Source organism: Taudactylus pleione, unplaced genomic scaffold (assembly GCF_031769625.1).
Source record: "Taudactylus pleione unplaced genomic scaffold, aTauple2 ptg000987l, whole genome shotgun sequence".
In the NCBI taxonomy this organism is placed as follows: domain Eukaryota; kingdom Metazoa; phylum Chordata; class Amphibia; order Anura; family Myobatrachidae; genus Taudactylus; species Taudactylus pleione.
The window spans coordinates 2,277,833-2,298,829 of NW_028285388.1; the positions used below are offsets into that span (position 1 = coordinate 2,277,833).

Consider the following 20,997-nt stretch of genomic DNA (forward strand, 5'->3'; position numbering starts at 1 on the left):
CCAAGTGCCTGGTATGCACTGCAGTGGGGGGGAGCGCGGCATATAGACCAAGCCCACGCCGCTAGTGATTGGTCATTGATCTGTGACGTCATGACGCCAGGTCACGTCATGACATCACGGCTGCCACAAAATACTTCGGTTTTTGAAATATTTCGGTTAATAGAATTACGGATATGGGAGACTCAACCTGTACTATGAAATCTGCTGGACACCATTTTGTATCTTCACACTCAGCTTCTTTGCGGTTTTTGGACACTTATTACCTGTTGGTGTCTTTGCACATCAGACGTGTTTCCTTATTAGTTTTTTGCATCCTGAGAGCCAGACTACTAAGAGTCAGCTTATATATTAGGCCGGAGGGAAGACTTATCTCAGGGTCACCATCCAGCCTGGCATTAATAGGAACCAGTCTGGTGATCACGGCCTCTTCCATCACTGCCAGCTGAGCACAGTCACTAATATGTTGCACATTCAGTCTATGTACATATCAGTCACTATCTTTTGGTTTTATTGCAGCAGGGAGAACAGTCTTGTGTCCAGTATACATGAGCAGACCTGCAGTTATGAGCCATCCATGGGGAAATAGGTACAGAATATATACAATTGGTTTCTCTCTATGATCTAACACACATCCAGAACCGTCTCATTACTATGTCCCAGCACAGACGCCACTGAGGTCATGCGGAGCTGCCTTGGGGGTTACTGGGACTCCTTGAACTGATTATAGGTAAGAAAGTCATGGTTCTCCCCAGTCTGAGACTTCTGCTCCAGGAACAGGCCTAGGGGGTCTCTCCGTGGCAGAGAGATACTGCGGCTCCAGGGGGGATCAGTGACACCCAGCAAATTTCTGACCAGCTGTGAGATGGCCTGTGGAGGGGAATACATAGTTAAAGAGGCTATATTACGGTGCTGCATGTACCTAACATTCCTGTACCAAGGATAATAGCAGTATAGTAATGGGGTTCACCCTCCTGTGCCGGGGATAATGGCAGCGTAGTAATGGGGATCGCCCTCCTGTGCCGGGGATGATGGCAGCGTAGTAATGGGGATCGCCATCCTGTGCCGGGGATGATGGCAGCGTAGTAATGGGGATCACACTCCTGTGCCGAGGACAATGGCAGTGTAGTGGTGGGGATCACCCTCCTGTGCCGGGGATAATGGCAGCGTAGTAATGGGGATCGCCCTCCTGTGCCGGGGATAATGGCAGTGCATTAGGTGGTCACATTCCTGGCAAGGGATAATAGTATAGTGAGGATAATACTCCTGTGTCAGGGATAATAGCAGTATAGAGGGATCACACTCATGTTGGAGGAACCAGCAATGTCCTGGAAATCATTATCATATGTTGGGGCACTAGCAGTGTTCTGGGGACCAGAATTGCATATTGGGTGCACTGGCAGTGTTCTGAGAATTGCATTTTGGCGCACTAGCAGTGTTCTGGGGATGAGAATTGTGTGTTGAGGCGCTAGCAGTGCTCTGGGGATGAGAATTGCATGTTGGGGCACTAGCAGTGCTCTGGGGATGATAATTGTGTGTTGGGGCACTAGCGGTGTTCTGGGGATGAGAATTGTGTGTTGGGGCGCTAGCAGTGCTCTGGGGATGAGAATTGCATGTTGGGGCACTAGCAGTGCTCTGGGGATGATAATTGTGTGTTGGGGCACTAGCAGTGCTCTGGGGATGAGAATTGTGTGTTGGGGCGCTAGCAGTGTTTTTGGGATGAGAATTGCGTGTTGGGGCACTAGCAGTGTTCTGGGGATGAGAATTGTGTGTTGGGGCGCTAGCAGTGTTCTGGGGATGAGAATTGTGTGTTGGGGCACTAGCAGTGTTCTGGGGATGAGAATTGTGTGTTGGGGCGCTAGCAGTGTTCTGGGGATGAGAATTGTGTGTTGGGGCGCTAGCAGTGTTCTGGGGATGAGAATTGTGTGTTGGGGCACTAGCAGTGTTCCGGGGATGAGAGTTGCGTGTTGAGGCGCTAGCAGTGTTCCGGGGATGAGAGTTGCGAGTTGAGGCGCTAGCAGTGTTCCGGGGATGAGAATTGTGTGTTGGGGCACTAGCAGTGTTCTGGGGATGAGAATTGTGTGCTAGGAGTGTACTCACACTGACCTTCATGTCCTGGAAGTTAGTGATTCCAATCTGAGGGAGGCTGGAGCATGTAACATAGATAAGTTTCCTGCCACTGATACAGTTCTCTATAAAACATGCCTGTAATATGACATATGGTCAGTGAGGTTTACATACAAAGTACAGATCATATGATATATAATGTATGCTTCAGGATCTCTCAGCCTATGATATTTGTTACCTCAGAGATAAATTAGAAAGAGTAATGATGTACTCCCACAAGGTAACCACACTAAGAATAACAGTTTAATATATGAATAAATAACACACGGTTCAAAACAACATTTATTTTTTTTCCTTCTTAAAATACATTTTATTTTTCTTCTTATATTTATATGGCACCAGTAGGGTCCGCAGTGCCATACAAAGTGCATAAGCAGAAAAGGTGCAAACAAAACAAGAAAGAAAAATGCAAAAGCGACTCCCAGAACTGAACACTGCAGGATATGGGATACAAGCTATATAATCATTGTTGCATATGTCATAATACCCACAAAAGCAGCGTCGGCTGAACCCAAAGGTTTGATGCCGTTGTGGGTAAGAGGTATAAATGATCTGATTGGTCCAGTACGATGGTATCTGAGATCACCTCAGGCTATCAAACCTTGGTGCCAGCGAGCTTCTTGTGGGCATCTGGCTTGGAAGGAGCCAAAGTTCTTTACACTCTCAGTCTAGGTAATATAGCAAATCTGTATGCATCTAGCAGGAGCAGTGGACCAGTAACTGGAGCTTCTCCATACACTACTACACAATGTATGAAGGCAATCTCATTCACAGCCAGAAGTTGCCTGAATGACAGCTGGGTGGATCAGACATGTTTGGCCCAAACACTGGGGAAGATGTACTAAGCCATGGAGAGAGAGAAAGCGCCAACCAGCCAGCTCCTAATTGTCACTTTACAGGCTGTGTTTGAAAAATTACAGGAGCTGATTGGATGGTACTTTATCTCTGCCCACTGTATATCTCTCCAAGGCTTGATACATCCATCTCCCCCACTGAACGATGATCATCCAAACCAGCCATTTGGCCAAGTGAGGAAATAGGTCAGAGAGGTATGGGGGAGGGGGTCAGGGGTTGTGTCATAGAGGAATAAGGGGGGCTGGTGGTTGGGTTATAGAAGAATCTGGGGGGGGAGAGAGAAAGGTGGTTGTGTTATAGAGAAGTCTGGGAGGAGAGGGAATGGTGGTTGGGTCAGAGAGGAATCTGAGGGGGGAGAGGGACAGGAAATTGGGTTATAGAGGAAACTGGGAGGATAGGGAAAGGGGGTTGGTTCATATAGGAATTTGGGTGGAGAGGGGCCATGGATTGACTCAGAGAGGAATCTGGGGGGGGGGGCATGGGTTGTATCAGAGGGGAATGTGGGGGTGAGAGGGGAAGGGGGTTTAGTCAGAGAGGAATCTGGGGAGAGAGGGGAAGGGGGTTGTCATTGAGGAATCTGGGGGAGAGGGTTTAGTCAGAGGAATCTGGGGGAGAGGGTTTAGTCAGAGGAATGGGGAAGAAGGGAAGGTGGTTTAGTCAGAGAGGAATCTGGGGAAGGTGGTTTAGTCAGAAGAATCTGGGGGCAGAGGGGTAGGTGGTTTAGTCAGAGAGGAATCTGGGGGGAGAGGGGAAGGGGGTTAGTCAGAGAGGAATCTGGGGGGAGGAGCAGGGGGTTTAGTCAGAGGAATCTGGGGGCAGAGGGGAAGGTGGTTTAGTCAGAGAGGAATCTGGGGAAGGGGGTTTAGTCAGAAGAATCTGGGGGCAGAGGGGAAGGTGGTTTAGTCAGAGGAATCTGGGGGCAGAGGGGAAGGTGGTTTAGTCAGAGAGGAATCTGGGGAAGGGGGTTTAGTCAGAGAGAAATCTGGGGGGAGGAGCAGGGGGTTTAGTCAGAGGAATCTATGGAAGAGGGGAAGCTGGTTTAGTCAGAGAGGAATCTGGGGGGACAGGGGAAGGGGGTTGTCATTGAGGAATCTGGGGAAGGTGGTTTAGTCAGAGAGGAAGCTGGGGGCAGAGGTAAAGGGGGTTGTCATTGAGGAATCTGGGGAAGGGGGTTTAGTCAGAGAGGAATCTGGGGGGAGGAGCAGGGGGTTTAGTCAGAGGAATCTGGGGGCAGAGGGGAAGGTGGTTTAGTCAGAGAGGAATCTGGGGGGAGAGGGGAAAGGGGTTGTCACTGAGCAATCTGGGGGAGGGGGTTTAGTCAGAGAGGAATCTGGGGAAGAGGGGAAGGGGTTTAGTCAGAAGGGAATCTGGGGGGAGAGGGGAAGGGGGTTGTCACTGAGCAATCTGGGGGAGGGGGTTTAGTCAGAGAGGAATCTGGGGAAGAGGGGAAAGGGGTTTAGTCAGAGGGGAATCTGGGGGAGGGGGTTTAGTCAGAGTAATCTGGGGAAGAGGGGAATCTGGGGGAGGGGGTTTAGTCAGAGTAATCTGGGGAAGAGGGGAATCTGGGGTGAGGAACAGGGGGTTTAGTCAGAGAGAAATCTGGGGGCTGGGGTCCGCACTGGTTACATTAGCCCGCCACCTTTAGCCAGCGGATTTGTCACCTCATACTGCGGGAATCCCTGCCGCCTGATCCAGCCCCCGACATCCCGGCTACTCCAACGCAAACAATCCGGCACCCGCACCTCCATCTCTTCTCCCAGCGTCACTAGCAACCGCAACTTCCGCTATCAGATCTCCATGGCAACGAAGCCGCACATCCGGTACGAAGCAGGAAGTTATGTCAGTGGCTTCTGCTCGGCTCACTTCGGTGGTTTCCGTCCTGTTTCGATCCCGCCCACTACACGCTGAGCGCCGTGATTGGCTTGCGGTATGCCACTGCAGCTGTCTGACACGCCCCTTTCCGGCGATTGCCGAACTTTCCCGAGCTGAGGGATCCGCTGATGGCTCTGGCGCAGGATGCTGCTTCCTCTGTGTCCGGGGAGCTGTCCGAGACCCCTGGTAGTGAGTGCAGCGAGACGGGGCAAGAGAGGGCACCCGAGACGGGGAGCACCGAGGAGCAGGCCAGCGATACCCCTGCAGGTGTGGTCCCCATTTCTAACATGAGCCCCCAATCCTGTTGCATATCCAGCCTATCTCCCCTCAGGAGGAGTGTGTGGCCCCAGGCTCTGTCAGGGAGATGTGTGTGTGTGTGGCGCCTGTCTGTCAGGGATGTGTGTGTGGCCCCTGTCTGTCAGGGAGATGTGTGTGTGTGGCCCCAGGCTTTGTCAGGGAGATGTGTGTGTGTGTGGCCCCAGGCTCTGTCAGGGATGTGTGTGTGTGGCCCCAGGCTCTGTCAGGGATGTGTTTGTGTGGCCCCAGGCTCTGTCAGGGATGTGTGTGTGTGGCCCCAGGCTCTGTCAGGGATGTGTGTGTGTGGCCCCAGGCTCTGTCAGGGATGTGTTTGTGTGGCCCCAGGCTCTGTCAGGGATGTGTGTGTGTGGCCCCAGGCTCTGTCAGGGAGATGTGTGGGAATTGGTATGATTCCCAGCATCCCGACATCAGCAGAGATCCCGGCAGCGGAAGTCCGACAGCGCTGGAAATCCTGATCGTGGATCTGTAAGTATTGTCTAACCTAATCCTAACCCTCCTTAGGAGTGCCTAACCCTAACCTCCCCCCTCTAAGTGCCTAACCCTAACCACCCTCTTCCCCGCTGCCTAAACCTAAGTCCCCCGGGGGGGTGCCTAACCCTAAGTCCCCCCATGGGGTGCCTAACCCTAACCCTCCCTCCCCCTAGCCTAACCCTAACCCTCCCGGGGGGTGCCTAACCCTAAGTCCCACCCCGGGAGCCCTAAACCTAACCCTCCCCCCCGCGGCTGTCCGCTCGCGGCGCACGTCATCACTACGATCGGGATGCCGGGCGCTGGTCTCCCGGCGTCTGGGAAATGCCGGGCGTCTACATCTAGACGCCCGGCATTTAAACCTTGCCGGGATATGACAGTCGGGAAGCCGGCTGCCGGTATTTAGACAGTCGGCTTCCCGATTGCATACCGATGTGGGTGTGTGTGGCCCCAGGCTCTGTCAGTGAGATGTGTGGGTGTGTGTGGCCCCAGGCTCTGTCAGGGAGATGTGTGGGTGTGTGTGGCCCCAGGCTCTGTCAGGGAGATGTGTGGGTGTGTGTGGCCCCAGGCTCTGTCAGGGAGATGTGTGGGTGTGTGTGGCCCCAGGCTCTGTCAGGGAGATGTGTGTGTGTGTGGCCCCAGGCTCTGTCAGGGAGATGTGTGTGTGTGTGGCCCCAGGCTCTGTCTGAGGTGTGTGTGGCCCCAGGCTCTGTCTGAGGTGTGTGTGGCCCCAGGCTCTGGCTGGGGGCAGGGAGGCGTGTGGCCCCAGGCTCTGGCTGGGGGCAGGGAGGCGTGTGGCCCCAGGCTCTGGCTGGGGGCAGGGAGGCGTGTGGCCCCAGGCTCTGGCTGGGGGCAGGGAGGCGTGTGGCCCCAGTCTCTGGCTGGGGGCAGGGAGGCGTGTGGCCCCAGTCTGTGGCTGGGGGCAGGGAGGCGTGTGGCCCCAGTCTGTGGCTGGGGGCAGGGAGGCGTGTGGCCCCAGTCTGTGGCTGGGGGCAGGGAGGCGTGTGGCCCCAGTCTCTGGCTGGGGGCAGGGAGGCGTGTGGCCCCAGTCTGTGGCTGGGGGCAGGGAGGCGTGTGGCCCCAGTCTCTGGCTGGGGGCAGGGAGGCGTGTGGCCCCAGTCTCTGGCTGGGGGCAGGGAGGCGTGTGGCCCCAGTCTCTGGCTGGGGGCAGGGAGGCGTGTGGCCCCAGTCTCTGGCTGGGGGCAGGGAGGCATGTGGCCCCTGGCTCTGTCTGAGGTGTGTGTGTGTGGCCCCAGTCTCCGGCTGGGGGCAGGGAGGTGTGTGGCCCCTGGCTCTGTCTGAGGTGTGTGTGTGGCCCCAGTCTCTGGCTGGGGGCAGGGAGGCGTGTGACCCCAGTCTCTGGCTGGGGGCAGGGAGGCGTGTGACCCCAGTCTCTGGCTGGGGGCAGGGAGGCGTGTGGCCTCAGTCTCTGGCTGGGGGCAGGGAGGCGTGTGGCCCCAGTCTCTGGCTGGGGGCAGGGAGGCGTGTGGCCCCAGTCTCTGGCTGGGGGCAGGGAGGCGTGTGGCCCCAGTCTCTGGCTGGGGGCAGGGAGGCGTGTGGCCCCAGTCTCTGGCTGGGGGCAGGGAGGCGTGTGGCCCCAGTCTCTGGCTGGGGGCAGGGAGGCGTGTGGCCCCAGTCTCTGGCTGGGGGCAGGGAGGCGTGTGGCCCCAGTCTCTGGCTGGGGGCAGGGAGGCGTGTGGCCCCAGGCTCTGGCTGGGGGCAGGGAGGCGTGTGGCCCCAGGCTCTGGCTGGGGGCAGGAGGCTGATTATGCTGTGTACATAGAGAGTGGCTGTGACATAATGGGCTGTGTCTCTGCTTCATGTTTAGGCCAAGTAAAGGCCTCTGGACCCCCCAAACGTGCATCTGTTTAGTTGGAGGTTCTGGCCCCGGAGCCTCTGGTTCCTATAACAATTACTATTGGTGCCACCCCTATGGCCACACCTCAGGGATAGTCTATGCAGCAATACCATGAAACCGCTGGGGGAGGTCCACAGTAATCCAGTATTGTGTGCTGGGGGGGTACCTATATTTCTGTAATATTATTATATAGTTTGTAATATGAATTGGTTTTAATGCAAATTTCTGCACGTTAGAAACACAGTAATCTTAATTGATGATATGGATGGCCTGTATATATACCCACCTATATACTTCTGTGCTAGAGGTCTTCCATATTGCCTTGTAAAGTGGAAGGAGTGTCCCACAACAGGTAGTAATACACCTGGACGGGGTCACCCAGAGCCACTTAGGTAACGATGGGACAGCAGTATCCGTGTCCGAGGCTTGCGTACATACCAGTAAACGGAGGTGCAATTTCTATTTTCTTAATTGGTTTTTCTTTTGGAAGCCTACGAGCTCACCAGGGGCCCGAAAACTGCCTTTCCCTGTGCAATGGTGGTAATTCTTAGATATAAAGACGCCTTACATGGAGGCAGCAATCAGGCATCTTTTATTCTAAAACTACATTCAAATCAATCACCTAATTATATACTTGTGGAGAATATTCAATGTGAAAATCCGATAAGATTCTTTTTTATGGAGAGGAAATGGCCAACCCCCTTCGTATAACCTTTATGTGCAGCTTAGCAAGACTCAGTTGATCTGTTATGTTATGGGTATATACACATGTACTGTATGTATAACCTCCAGGCCTCGCGGTAAGGGGCAGTGGGGTAGTTCTGCCATTGGCCTGAGCAGTTGTCCGCCTCGGTGGATGACTTGGACGGGGATTCTCCTGCCTCGCGATAGTTGAGCACATCACTGGTTTATCTATTTCGATGCGCTGTGACAAAATACCTAATTTGACTGCTAAAAATCGCACATTCAAAGTTATTCAAATCCTAAGCATAGTCTGTCCTGCCCTAAAATAACTTGTTTTCCACACGGAAATCATGCAGCCGGTCTATTCATTCCCATTTCAGTCTGAGCCGTATTCAATTTGATTCACACTCGCGATACTTTTGCGCCTCCCGGACTTTCCGCCTACATCGCCTGTTTTGGAGGCGGAAAAGTATCGTGCCTGTGCCCGCTTATCCCCGTATTGAATTTGAAAGTACACGAAAACGGGACCCGGCGAAACTGAAACAAGCGGAAAGTACTGTCAGATTTGAGGAAATCAGCCTGACACCCCGCCCCCCAAAAGATGCTCTGACATGGGGGTTCCCTTTGGTACCCCCCGATTTGGCTTGCTGGAGGTATTTGGTGTTTTTGTATACGTGGTGCTGATTAGTATTCAGGTGTTTTCTTTGCAGAAAATAACTTATCCCAGTAAATTTGGGGTACTTGAAAATGGGGGCCAGCATATTTAAAAGTTGCTAAAGTTAAGTTTTAAAAATCGTGAAAAACCCACCTTCCGCAAGCACCTGCAATCAAAAAAACACCTGGGGCATACTTGGGGACCCCCCCAGAGTCTAGTTCGCTAGTCTTTAACTTTGTCCCCCAACATTTTTTTTTTCGCCCCCAAAATGAAAGTGATTTTTTTGGGTGTTCTTAAGTCTTTTTGTTTTTAAAATTTGATGCAGTTTACCTTTAGGGGACTGTCTGAAGGCTGCATGGGGGGTTCCCGCAATGTTGTTCCCCAAAACCCCAATTCTGCACTTTTTTCCGCCTGCTATTCATAGGCGAAACCTTTTCGCCTATTAGATTGCATTGACTTTCCCTGGGTGAAAAGTCTTCCAAATTGAATACGGCGATACTTTCCCGCCTGGCGAAATGACTTATTCGCTGAACTTGGCTTTTCGCTCCAAATTGAATACGGACCTATGGTGGTTGTAGCCGTCTGTCACAAACCTAGAGAGTGACTGTGCTAATAAGATGTATCTCAAAAATGACTGCACACTGAACCAAACATGTAGTGTCTAGGGGTGCTCCTTTAAAGGCATATAGCCCCAAAAATAGAAAAATCCAGAAAAAAGGGCACTCACCACTTAATATACAAAAAGGAATTCTTCTTTTAATTCATCATAGGATCATGTGTCGACGTTTCGGTCCAACAGGACCTTTATCAAGACTCACTAACAAGAGACAACACAGCTATCATGTGTTACCGGCACTCAATAAAATGCAAACAAAATTCCTCTGGTGTACAGAGAATCATAAATACCATATCCAAAGAAGAACTGGCACTCAGAGGTATTATTCTAATTATAATATCTCTGAGTGCCAGTTCTTCTTTGGCTATGGTGTGTGTGTGTGTGTGTATATGTATGTAAAATATATCATGGCTGCCTACCCTCCCGATTTGGCCGGGAGCCTCACGATTTTCGGGTGCCGCTCCCGGCCCCCCCGGAAAGGCAGGCAAGCCTCCCTGAAGCCTCCGACCCTCACGTCCTCCCCCCTGAAAAGATTAGAAACCCCCGCAGCGGGTGAGCCGGTGACGCGATTCGCGCTGAATCGCGTCATCGCGGCCCCGCCCCCTGCTTCACTATGTCCAAAATAACGGCATTGTGAAGAGGGGCGGAGCCACGATGATGCGATTGTGCGGCTCCACCCCCAATGTGACCTGTCAGCTTTGAACTACAACTACAACAGGTCCTAGACCTGACAGGTACAGCTTTGAACCAACTGGCTGGCCCGCCCCCAATGACCGCCCCCGTCCCCCTGCTGTTAGCCGACAATCAGCTCCCTCCCGGAAGGCTGGAGCTGATTGTCGGCAAGTATATATATATATATATATATATATATATATATATATATATAATTCTCTCAAATCGTCCCAAACTCTATGTATGATCTATCTATCTCATATCTATCTAGATCAGCTTCAGTATACACAAATGATTGATTAAAACGAAGTAACATCAAAAACCTACATAAACAACATACCAATACTGAGGCTGGTCGCAAAGGCAATAACCTCCCCATCACCAATGTATTTTCCCCTAAATATCTCTCATGTCCCCCATCGTCCCATCTGCACTCCCAACATTATAACTACTGTCCCCCATCACCCCATTATTATTATTATCCTTTATTTATATGGCGCCACAAGGGTTCTGCAGCGCCTTACGCAGTACATAAAGAAATGAGTGCACATGAAAAACAGTAATTACCAGTACAAACAATGCAGGACAAATACAGGATTTATAAACATTGCTACATAACACTTAAATAAGCAGCATGGTGTCCGCAACCAAAATGTTAGGTGTTGTAAATTAAAATATCAGTAAGGGAAGGAGAAGCACGTGAGGAAAGAGGACCCTGCTCGTGAGAGCTTACATTCTAATGGGGGGCAGACAAACAGGGGTGACACAGATGGGCTGGATTGTGAGAAAAGAACATGGAGCAGTGGGTTAGGATGAGTGCTGGAAAGCTTTGAGGAAGAAAGGGGTCTTGAGAGCCCATTTGATAGTTAGGAGCCAGGAAGCAAAGTTATCAAGGAATTTTGAGCTAAGGCCAAAATCTCACTCCCATCCCCTCTCCCCAAAATATCGCTCACTTCCCAATCCCCCATCTGCTCTCCCCAAAATATCACTCCCATCCCCCCTAAATATGTCATGTCCCCATTGCCCAATCTGCTCTACTCTAGATATTACTCCCATCACTGATGTAATATTCCCTAAAATATCACTCCCATCCCCATCTGCTCTCCCCTAAATACCACTCACTTCCCCCATCTGCTCTCCCCTAAATACCACTCACTTCCCCATTGCCTCATCTGCTCTCCCCTAAATACCACTCACTTCCCCCCATCTGCTCTCCCCTAAATACCACTCACTTCCCCATTGCCTCATCTGCTCTCCCCTAAATACCACTCACTTCCCCATTGCCTCATCTGCTCTCCCCTAAATACCACTCACTTCCCCCATCTGCTCTCCCCTAATTACCACTCACTTCCCCATTGCCTCATCTGCTCTCCCCTAAATACCACTCACTTCCCCCCCATCTGCTCTTCCCTAAATATCAGTCATGTTCCCATCTGCTCTCCCCTAAATACCACTCACTTCCCCATAACCCCATCTTCTCTCCCCTAATTACCACTCACTTCCCCATTGCCTCATCTGCTCTCCCCTAATTACCACTCACTTCCCCCCATCTGCTCTCCCCTAAATATCAGTCATGTCCCCATCGCCCTCGTACTATCCCCTAAATATCACTCCTGTCCCCTCATCTGCTCCTCCCTAAATATTACTTCTGTCCCCATCGCCTCACCTGTTGTCCCCTAGATCTCACTCCCTGATGATCCTTTATGGCCCTAAAGTACGTTGTGTACATGAGGCCTATGATAGACTATGGGGAGGCAGTTTATAGAAAATCCAGCACACTACACCTTCAGCAGCCGGCAGCAATATACGTCAGCTCCATGCCTTCTACTCCTGGGCTCCTGAGCCACCTAAATCTGCAAACGTGCGCCACTAGGTCACCACAGTATGTCTGGTGTGTCCAGGATATGAGGGAAGACTTTCCATTTATTTCCAAGTAAACAGTGGGCTCGATTCAATTGACCGCGTATTAAATAGCGCCGGGAGGGAGCTCCCGGAGCTATTCAATTCAACGCGCTGTTAAGGATTTCATCCTGCAGGGGTGCGAACAGAAATCCGACAGAAGTACAGGCGCGATGCTGGTTTCTGGCCTTAGCGCCGGGAAAACAGCATCGCGCCGGGAAGTTTAGTCGGAGAATGCCCGTCCTTGCGACTAAACACCTTGTTTAAGGCGGGAGAACGGGCATTCCCCGACCTAACTGCGCACAGAATTGAATATCTCCGGGTGCTCCCTCCTGTCGCTATTTAATTTGCGGTCAATTGAATCGAGTCCATTGAACAAATTTTTTGTTATTATGTTACGGCCTGTGTCCTCCCCAGTTGTACAGCGACTTGTTATAAATAATAGTAATATAAACTCCTGTTCTTCTGTCCTCACCTGGGCAGAGGTAATTAGCTGCTTTGTTTCGGGCTCCCCAGGGGTGGGTGGTTAAACACGTGGCATCCCCTGGGCAGGTTGTACTGCTAAGTACAGATCAGAGCTCAGTAACACTCCCCCATCAGTGTATATCTGTGTATTTATAGGCATCCTACATCGTGTGCAAGACTTACATCATATGTAACATGGTCTCAGGGGGCCCTCGGATCTCCGTTAACTCTTCCACAGTCATTTGAAATAATGTTAATTAAATATTGTTAGCTGATAATTAGTGTTCATCGTCCTTTCATGTAAAATTTGTGGCCACATTCATCACGCCCCTGTTATCTTTTCCCAGGACACATTTACAGGTTATATAATATTTATCTTAAGGCCCTCATACATCAGAGATTGATTGCAGCAATCGTGCAATTTGCAATCGATTGTGTATAAAAATCTTTCCCTTTTTCAATTGATTGTGGCAATTCTGCAATCTGCGATTGATTGAAAAAGGGAAAGATCTTTATACACAATCGAATGCAAATTGCACAATTGCTACAATCAATCTTTGATGTATGGGAGCCTTTACAGTCCTGGGTCATCTTCCTACATAATATAGACCACTACAATACGGAATAAGATCTGATAAGTGGGGAGTCTGCTAAACCAGGTAGTATATATACAGTCAGGTCCATAAATATTGGGACATTGACAGAATTTTCATATTTTGTCCTCTATTCACCACCACAATGGCTTTGAAATGAAACAAACAAGATGTGATTTAACTGCAGACTTTCAGATTTAATTTGAGGGTAATTACATCCAAATCAGCTGAACGGTGTAGGAATTACAATGGTTTCTATATGTGCCTCTCACTTTTTAAGGGGCCAAAAGTAATGGGACAAACTAAACAATCCTAAATCTAACTTTCACTCTTTAACACTTTGTTGCAAATCCTTTGCAGGCAATTACAGCCTGAAGTCTGGAACGCATAGATATCACCAGACGCTGGGTTTCATCCCTGGTGATGCTCTGCCAGGCCTCTACTGCAAATGTCTTCAGTTCCTGCTTGTTCTTGGGGCATTTTCCCTTCAGTTTTGTCTTCATCAAGTGAAATGCATGCTCAATCGGATTCAGGTCAGGGGATTGACTTGGCCATTGCATAACATTCCACTTTTTAGCCTTAAAAAACTCTTTGGTTGCTTTTGCAGTATGCTTCGGTTTATTGTCCATCTGCACTGTGAAGCGCTGTCCAATGAGTTCTGAAGCATTTGACTGAATATGAGCATATAATATTGCCCGAAACACTTCAGAATTCATTCTGCTGCTTTTGTCAGCAGTCACATCATCAATATATACAAGGGAACCAGTTCCATTGGCAGCCATACATGCCCACGCCATGACACTACCACCACCATGCTTCACTGATGAGGTGGTATGTTTTGGATCATGACCAGTTCCTTTCCTTCTCTTCTCTTCCCATCACTCTGGTACAAGTTGATCTTTGTCTCATCTGTCCATAGGATGTTGTTCCAGAACTGTAATGGCTTTTTTAGATGTTGTTTGGCAAACTATAATCTGGTCTTCCTGTTTTTGTGGCTCACCAATGGTTTGCATCTTGTGGTGAACCCTCTATATTCACTCTTGTGAAGTCTTCTCTTGATTGTTGACTTTGACACATATAGATCTACCTCCTGGAGAGTGTTCTTGATTTGGCCAACTGTTGTGAAGGGGTTTTTCTTCACCAGGGAAATAATTCTTTTGTCATCCACCACAGTTGTTTTCCGTGGTCTTCCAAGTCTTTTGGTGTTGCTGAGCTCTCCGGTGCGTTCTTTCTTTTTAAGAATGTTCCAAACAGTTGATTTGGCCACACCTAATGTTTTTGCTATCTCTCTGATGGGTTTGTTTTGATTTTTCAGCCTAATGATGGCTTGCTTCACTGATAGTGACAGCTTTTGGATCACATATTGAGAGTTGACAGCAACTGATTCCAAATGCAAATGTCACACCTAGAATCAACTCCAGACCTTTTACCTGCTTAACTGATAATGAAATAATGAGGGAATAGCCCACACCTGTCCATGAAATAGCTTTTGAGTTGATAGTCCCATTACTTTTGGCCCCTTAAAAAGTGGGAGGCACATATTGAAACTGTTGTAATTCCTACACCGTTCACCCGATTTGGATGTAATTACCCTCAAATTAAATCTGAAAATCTGCAGTTAAAGCACATCTTGTTTGTTTCATTTCAAAACCATTGTGGTGGTGAATAGAGGCCAAAATCTGAAAATTCTGTCAATGTCCCAATATTTATGGACCTGACTGTGTGTGTGTGTGTGTGTGTGTGTGTGTATATATTACAATTTATCATTAGCATGATGCATCCCAACCACGGTCCTCAAGGCACACAAACAGTCCAGGTTTTAAGGATAACCATGCTTGAGCACAGCTGACTTAATTAGTACCTCAGTTAGTTTGACTTAACCATCTGTGCTTAATCATGGATATCACTAAAACCTGGACTGTTAGTGTGCCTTGAGGACCGAGGTTGGGAATCACTGCCATAGAGCACTGCGGTGGAAGAGAATACACCGTCTCTAGTACATACCTGTGTTTGTGGTCAGCTGTGATACTTGCAGATGATAGAGCTGTAGTCAGTGACCAGAGTGTCCTATCTGATTGTTTTACACATGACTCCTGTAGGGCTGTGTCCTCACAGCTATCCAATACGGAATAAGACAGAAATGTGTGTACTGTTCATATACACCCAGAGGAGGCAGTCATTGTGTAGGTGAAGCCAATGTGATGAAAAGTGTTTCAGTGATGTAACTGGCTCCTAGTGACTGAATAGGCTGCATTTTCAGTGATGTCACCAGTTCCTAATGAATGGGTAGACTGCATTCCCAGTGATGTCACCGGTTCCTAGTGACTTGATAGGCTGCATTCTCAGTGATGTCACTGGTTTCTAATGAATGCATAGGCTGTTTTTGTTTTTTTTGACTGCCTATTGGTTTGGCTACCAAAATAGCTGCCTTCACTGTGTGTAGATTATGGATACCCTTTAAGGTGAAGTTGTAGATGGCCGGATACTTGCTTCCCGGTAATCTCTCGTATCGTCCTCCCCCCTGGGTGTACATGAGTCCTGTATGTTGTTGTTCTCCTGGATAAATGAAAGGGATGAAAACCTGTTCTCTTTCCGTAGATGAAGTGGTGCCCGCTGGGCATGAGAATCCGGTTGAAGAGGAGGGGGCAGCGATACCGACGCAGGAGTCTGAGAATACGGAATGTCCCAGCACAGAAAGGTATGTCCACAGCTGATCCTACCCCCTGTGCTGTGCGTCAGTGACACTAAGGGGTTAACTGGTCTGTCTGTTAAAGGTCACAATCCGACATGAAGGTCGCCACTGTAGATCCTCCGGCAAAATGTTCCAGCACACAGAGAAAAGAGACATCTGCTGATCCCACCCAAACCCTCGTAAAGGTAACCGTGTGTGTGTGTGTGTGTGTGTGTGTGTGTGTGTGTGTATATATGTATGTATGTAATTAGTACAATTTATCATTAGCTAGGAACATACCATAGAGCACTGCAGTGGAGGGGAATACACCATCTCTAGTACATACCTGTGTTTGTGGTCAGCCGTGATACCTGCAGATGATAGAGCTGTAGTCAGTGACCAGAGTGTCCTATTTCTGTCTGATTGTTCTGCACATGACTCCTATAGGGCTGTGTCCTCACAGCTATGCTGTTCCCCTTATCGCCTTCTGTTTGTTATACTCCAGGAGCTGGAAGCCCTCCTGTCCCTTGACCCCGACAACCCCTCACCTCACGATGTCCTCATGATCCAATCAGAACACGCTGGTACCGTGGACATAGTGCAGGCAGACAGGAGCCCGAGTGACTCTGAAGGGCGAGAAGGGAAAGGTGAGGAGGCTGACAGGTGGGGTGTTTGTGCAGCCAGGAGGAGACGTGGAGAGTTCATCTTATTCTGTTGTCCCCATAGCGCCTCCACCGCCGCTGACGCCGGCCGTCACCTGGACCAGTGCCAATCTGCGAGAGTTCAAGCATCGGATGGCCAGCGAGAAACATGGGCAGCTGACGGTGCGGAGGGGAGAAGTGATGACTGTCCGCGTGCCGACACATCCTGATGGGAAGCGGCTCTGCTGGGAGTTTGCCACTGACGACTATGACATTGGTTTTGGGATTTACTTTGACTGGACACCTGTCACTAGCACAGCTGTGACGCTACAAGTCAGCGAATCCAGCGACGAGGAGGAAGAGGAGGAGACAGGAAGCCCCTGTGAGTCCTCCCATACATACAGTGGCATCCTGCCTGTCTTATGATGGCAGAACCATCTGTTCCCCAATACCAGGGTAATCCTGGGTGCAAGATAACCCTGACACTAGCTAAAATGACAATAAAATGAGTGCAAGATAATCCTGACCGTCACATGATCCAGCCGCCAGGATCATGTGACGGTCACACAGCGCTGTATATATTGCAAGCTATGTCCAGTCATTAAAACTGCGATTCCCTATCGCAATCCACACCGCCGATCGCTGGCCATCGATGATCGTCGATCTGACTCCTGATCGGGGAAAAACAGCATGTTAAAATTCCCCAACTCACCGATCATGAACAATTTTTTGACCAGAATCAGCAAGTTGGGAAATCCAACATGTTGAATTTCTCCGATTCCCCTGAGCCAGCCGTCGGCAGAACGGGGATTGCGGCAATCAGTCGCAGATGTATGGGCCCCTTAAGAACCCGTTTTGGCGCTGTTTGAGTGTAAACTGATTCTAATAGTCATCACTGACAAAAGCAGTGTTAGAGGGCGGAGGGGGAGGGTTTTTTCCTGAACATGGTGCAGATCCTGGCATAGAACCATCTGCTATTTGAAGACCGGATGTGATAAAATTAAAGGTTTCACCAGCGTTCCCCCATTATTATCTGTCAGTCGTCGCTCGGACGCTCCCTTCTCTCTCGCTATTCCTCCTGATCTGTTTCATGTTATGTGTTTCAGGGCACAGCCGGGAAGGAGACGTGGAGCGAGGGTCCGTTTACCGCCTGCGTAGCCGATATGGTGAAATCATGCAGGTATTCCGCAGAGACAGTCACCGAGAGGTACAGGCAGGAAGCCACGAATATCCCGGGGAGGGGATTTATCTGCTAAAACTGGACAACTCTTACTCACTTCTGCGGAGTAAGACTCTCTATTTCCATGTCTATTACAGCAGCTGAGACGTCTGGCACCTGGGCTGGGTGTTGGCTTCATTTATTTTTTTTGGTAGGGGAGGAGGAGTGGGCGGCGGCTGGGGTTGATGAATTTTTGGACGTGAACATGCCCAAAAGTAAGTTTCCATCTACACCTCCTGTGTGTGATGCCTGTTCCCATTCAGTGTCTTGCTGCAGTCATTTACTCCCTCTGACCCATAGCCCTCCAGTGTAAGCTGCCTTTTAAAGTTTCCGGAAACAAGCGCCCTCTAGTGTCTTATTGAGAAAGAGGAGCGAGAGGTCAGGGCATGTGCGCCCCCTAGTGTCCTGAAGGCAAAGAAATGTGTTAGATCTGGTTTTGGGTGCCCCCTTTTGTCCTCCAAGCGAGGGCCATCCAGGTTTGTGTACCCCCAGTGTCCTTCTGGGAAAGATAGGAAGATACTGATGGGGGATCTGTGTCTTATGTCGGGGGTCATCTGGCGTCTGTACTTCTTGGGCTTAGACGCTACCTAAAGGATCATATATGGTCTGTATTCATCTACATTGTGACATTACCCTTTCTGATTTAGGTAAAAAATAAAATCCTACGGTCCCCCTATTATGCTGATTGTGTTACAGTCACAATTACTGACCTTCTCCTAATCTGTGTCCTGCCCTTGGCAATTTCTTGCCAAGATCTAAGTGCTACGGTGTCTGGATAGGAGGCAGACGCATCAGCCCTTCTATCAGTGTAAATAAGGGGACGGCTGTTTAATCTGACGTTAGGGAAAGAGGACAGAGAAGTCTGTTACTGTGACTCCTCTCTGTGTGTCAGACGCCATCATCCACACACCAGTAACATGCTCCCATAAGTACTATACACTTCTTGGTCCTAGACCTGACAGGTCAGCTTTGAACTACAACTCCCAGCATGTCCAACCAGCATCATGAGTCATCCGTCCTAGGCTATACTCAACCTCTATTTTATAATTGGAAGTAATCTGAGTATTAAATTACTGCAAAAGCTAAAATACATGTTGTGATATGTAACAACCAGCAATAATCAGGAAAGGTTTAGCGCGATTGTGCTTTCCTAGGCTCAGCGGACACAGAAGTGAGTACTGCACTAATTGTTGTAGCATATCTTGTGTGAAAAGTATGTGTACACACTCGTGTTCCCACGCAGATGTGCAGGCATTTCACACGAATGACTGGCTGCGTCCTTATGTAGGTCTGCAATGGCAAACGTATGCAGGCCGTGAGCAGGCACATACATGCTTGTCCCATCCATATTATTTGCGGGTGGTCAGGGGCAGGTGCTGGTTGAGCCCCCCCCTGCGCTAGCTTATACCTTCTGATTGGCTGTTTGTGAAATCTTGCCGACAATAATTGTTGTTTTCTCTTTGGCGTCTGGGCATAGGTTATGATTTTGGGAGAGTATGTAACCAAATATCATCATTTTTTATTTTTTCAATTATATGGTGAGGAGCTATTTATGGCGCATTAGAGAGGTTTTAGAAGTTTTATTGATGCCTAATAGCGAATGCATTTGTAATATATCAAAATAAAAGGGCGCAAGTGTCTGTACCGTGTGCCTGGCATAAATCGGACACGTATGCCACTGATGCTGTCCGCGCATATCTTAAGAGGAGCTGTGTATTCAGTGGCAGCATTTAAAGGGAACACAGTGCAATTGTGTCCAACTCTCCACCAGCCCCAGCTTGTCTAAGTTTAATGAGAGCACTTTATCCCTATGATATGGCTGATAACAGAGGTTGGCTTGTCACTCACGCATTTCGCATTCTGTCAGCTGTGTATTCAGTGGCATTTAAAGGGAACACAGGGCAATTGTATCCAACACTCCACCATCCCTAGCTTGTCTCTGAGTTTAATGAGAGCACTTTATCCCTATGACATGATTGATAACAGAGGGTGGCTTGTCACTCACGCGTTTCGCATTCTGTCAGCTGTGTATTCAGTGGCAGCATTTCAAGGGAACACAGTGCAATAGGATCCAACTCTCCACCAGCCCCAGCTTGTCTGAGTTTAATGAGAGCACTTTATCCCTATGATATGGCTGATAACAGAGGGTGGCTTGTCACTCACGCGTTTCGCATTCTGTCAGCTGTGTATTCAGTGGCAGCATTTCAAGGGAACACAGTGCAATTGGATCCAACTCTCCACCAGCCCCAGCTTGTCTGAGTTTAATGAGAACACTTTATCCCTATGACATGACTGATAACAGAGGGTGGCCTGTTCCTCACGCGTTTCGCATTCTGTCAGGGTATGTGCAGCTGTACAGAGGAAAGTTACAGTACAACTCTGCATGGCCAATAAACTCCTTTCATTTAGGGTGAATGGTTTCTATGACTAAGCGCCACCTCTATGAGTTTTTGTTGTAAATATTTTAGGGTTAGAATTAAATTTTATTTATTACACGGGGGCCTGTGTGAGAAGAGTGCGACATAGAGGAAAAGTGCATTGTGGGTAGTTGTGTCACGTGACTGACACCAGCTATTTCCGTCTGGACTGATGATTCTTGTACCAGGCACTCTGTATCTTTCCTTAAATAAATCTTTTTATGTGTCTTCTGCAGCCGCCTCTGTTGTGTGTTTTTTTTTTCCCCCTCCCCCAAGTGTGACTGTGTGACATACAACACGCGTGTACGTTCAACCGGCGAAGACTGCAGTCCACGATGTAAGAGAGAGAGTGCAGGATGGATTAAGTTAGCAAAGGCAAAGTACATAATGCTGCTCGCATTGTGCAACCCCACTGCTGACTGATCAGATCTATTAGCGAGTGAGTATACACTTCAGATCCAGTTATTATTATCGTTTATCCATATGGCGCCTCAAGTGTTCCGCAGCGCCTTACAAAGTACATAACCATAAAAGTGTCTAATGGTGCATACACACGTAGCGATCAGCCAGTGATACGATATCGCTGGCTGATAGTCAGGCACCCTCCCTGGTGTACTGGATGATCGATATCAATCATCCAGCACACCACCTACTTACCGTCGGCTATAGCGACCCGCAATCAACGTTCACGGGTGCCTATACTAACCTGCTCGATATTGAGCAAGTTGACCGGCTTGCACGGACGATAGACGATATCGCTATCATCCATACGTGGCCGCGCGTCGATGGTATGTTGGTAGGGACCATTTAAATGAGCAATTTGAACGATAATTATCGTTATCATTCAAATCGTTCTTTTAAGTCGCTACATGTGTACGCACCATAACAGTACAATACAATGCAATGCAGGACAAGGACATGTATACATTGCTACAATAGTGACCATAACACCCAGAACATAAGCAACCAA

At 49.2% G+C, this 20,997-nt stretch overlaps 2 protein-coding genes across 3 annotated transcripts; one reads left to right on the forward strand and one right to left on the reverse strand.

The window, feature by feature from the left end:
- Positions 1-491: 491 nt before the first annotated feature.
- On the reverse strand, positions 492-4,859 carry SAMD15 (sterile alpha motif domain containing 15). Of its 2 annotated transcripts, none has more exons than XM_088460866.1 (3): positions 4,641-4,859; positions 2,098-2,202; positions 492-867 (listed from the first exon to the last, which is right to left on the reverse strand). In XM_088460866.1, exons 1-3 carry the CDS (start codon positions 4,725-4,727, stop codon positions 700-702), a joined length of 360 nt encoding a protein of 119 aa, XP_088316992.1. In that variant the 5' UTR covers positions 4,728-4,859; the 3' UTR covers positions 492-699. The 2 variants fall into 2 exon arrangements, with proteins under 2 accessions (XP_088316992.1, XP_088316993.1); XM_088460867.1 differs by having other exon boundaries at positions 2,104-2,202; positions 4,641-4,858.
- A 6-nt stretch (positions 4,860-4,865) lies between these two features.
- Positions 4,866-20,255, forward strand: TMED8 (transmembrane p24 trafficking protein family member 8). The gene is made up of 6 exons (XM_088460865.1): positions 4,866-5,118; positions 15,678-15,777; positions 15,854-15,956; positions 16,256-16,397; positions 16,477-16,773; positions 17,498-20,255. The coding sequence occupies exons 1-6, from the start codon at positions 4,980-4,982 to the stop codon at positions 17,713-17,715; spliced, it is 999 nt and encodes a 332-aa protein (XP_088316991.1). The 5' UTR covers positions 4,866-4,979; the 3' UTR covers positions 17,716-20,255.
- The last annotated feature ends 742 nt before the right edge of the window (positions 20,256-20,997 follow it).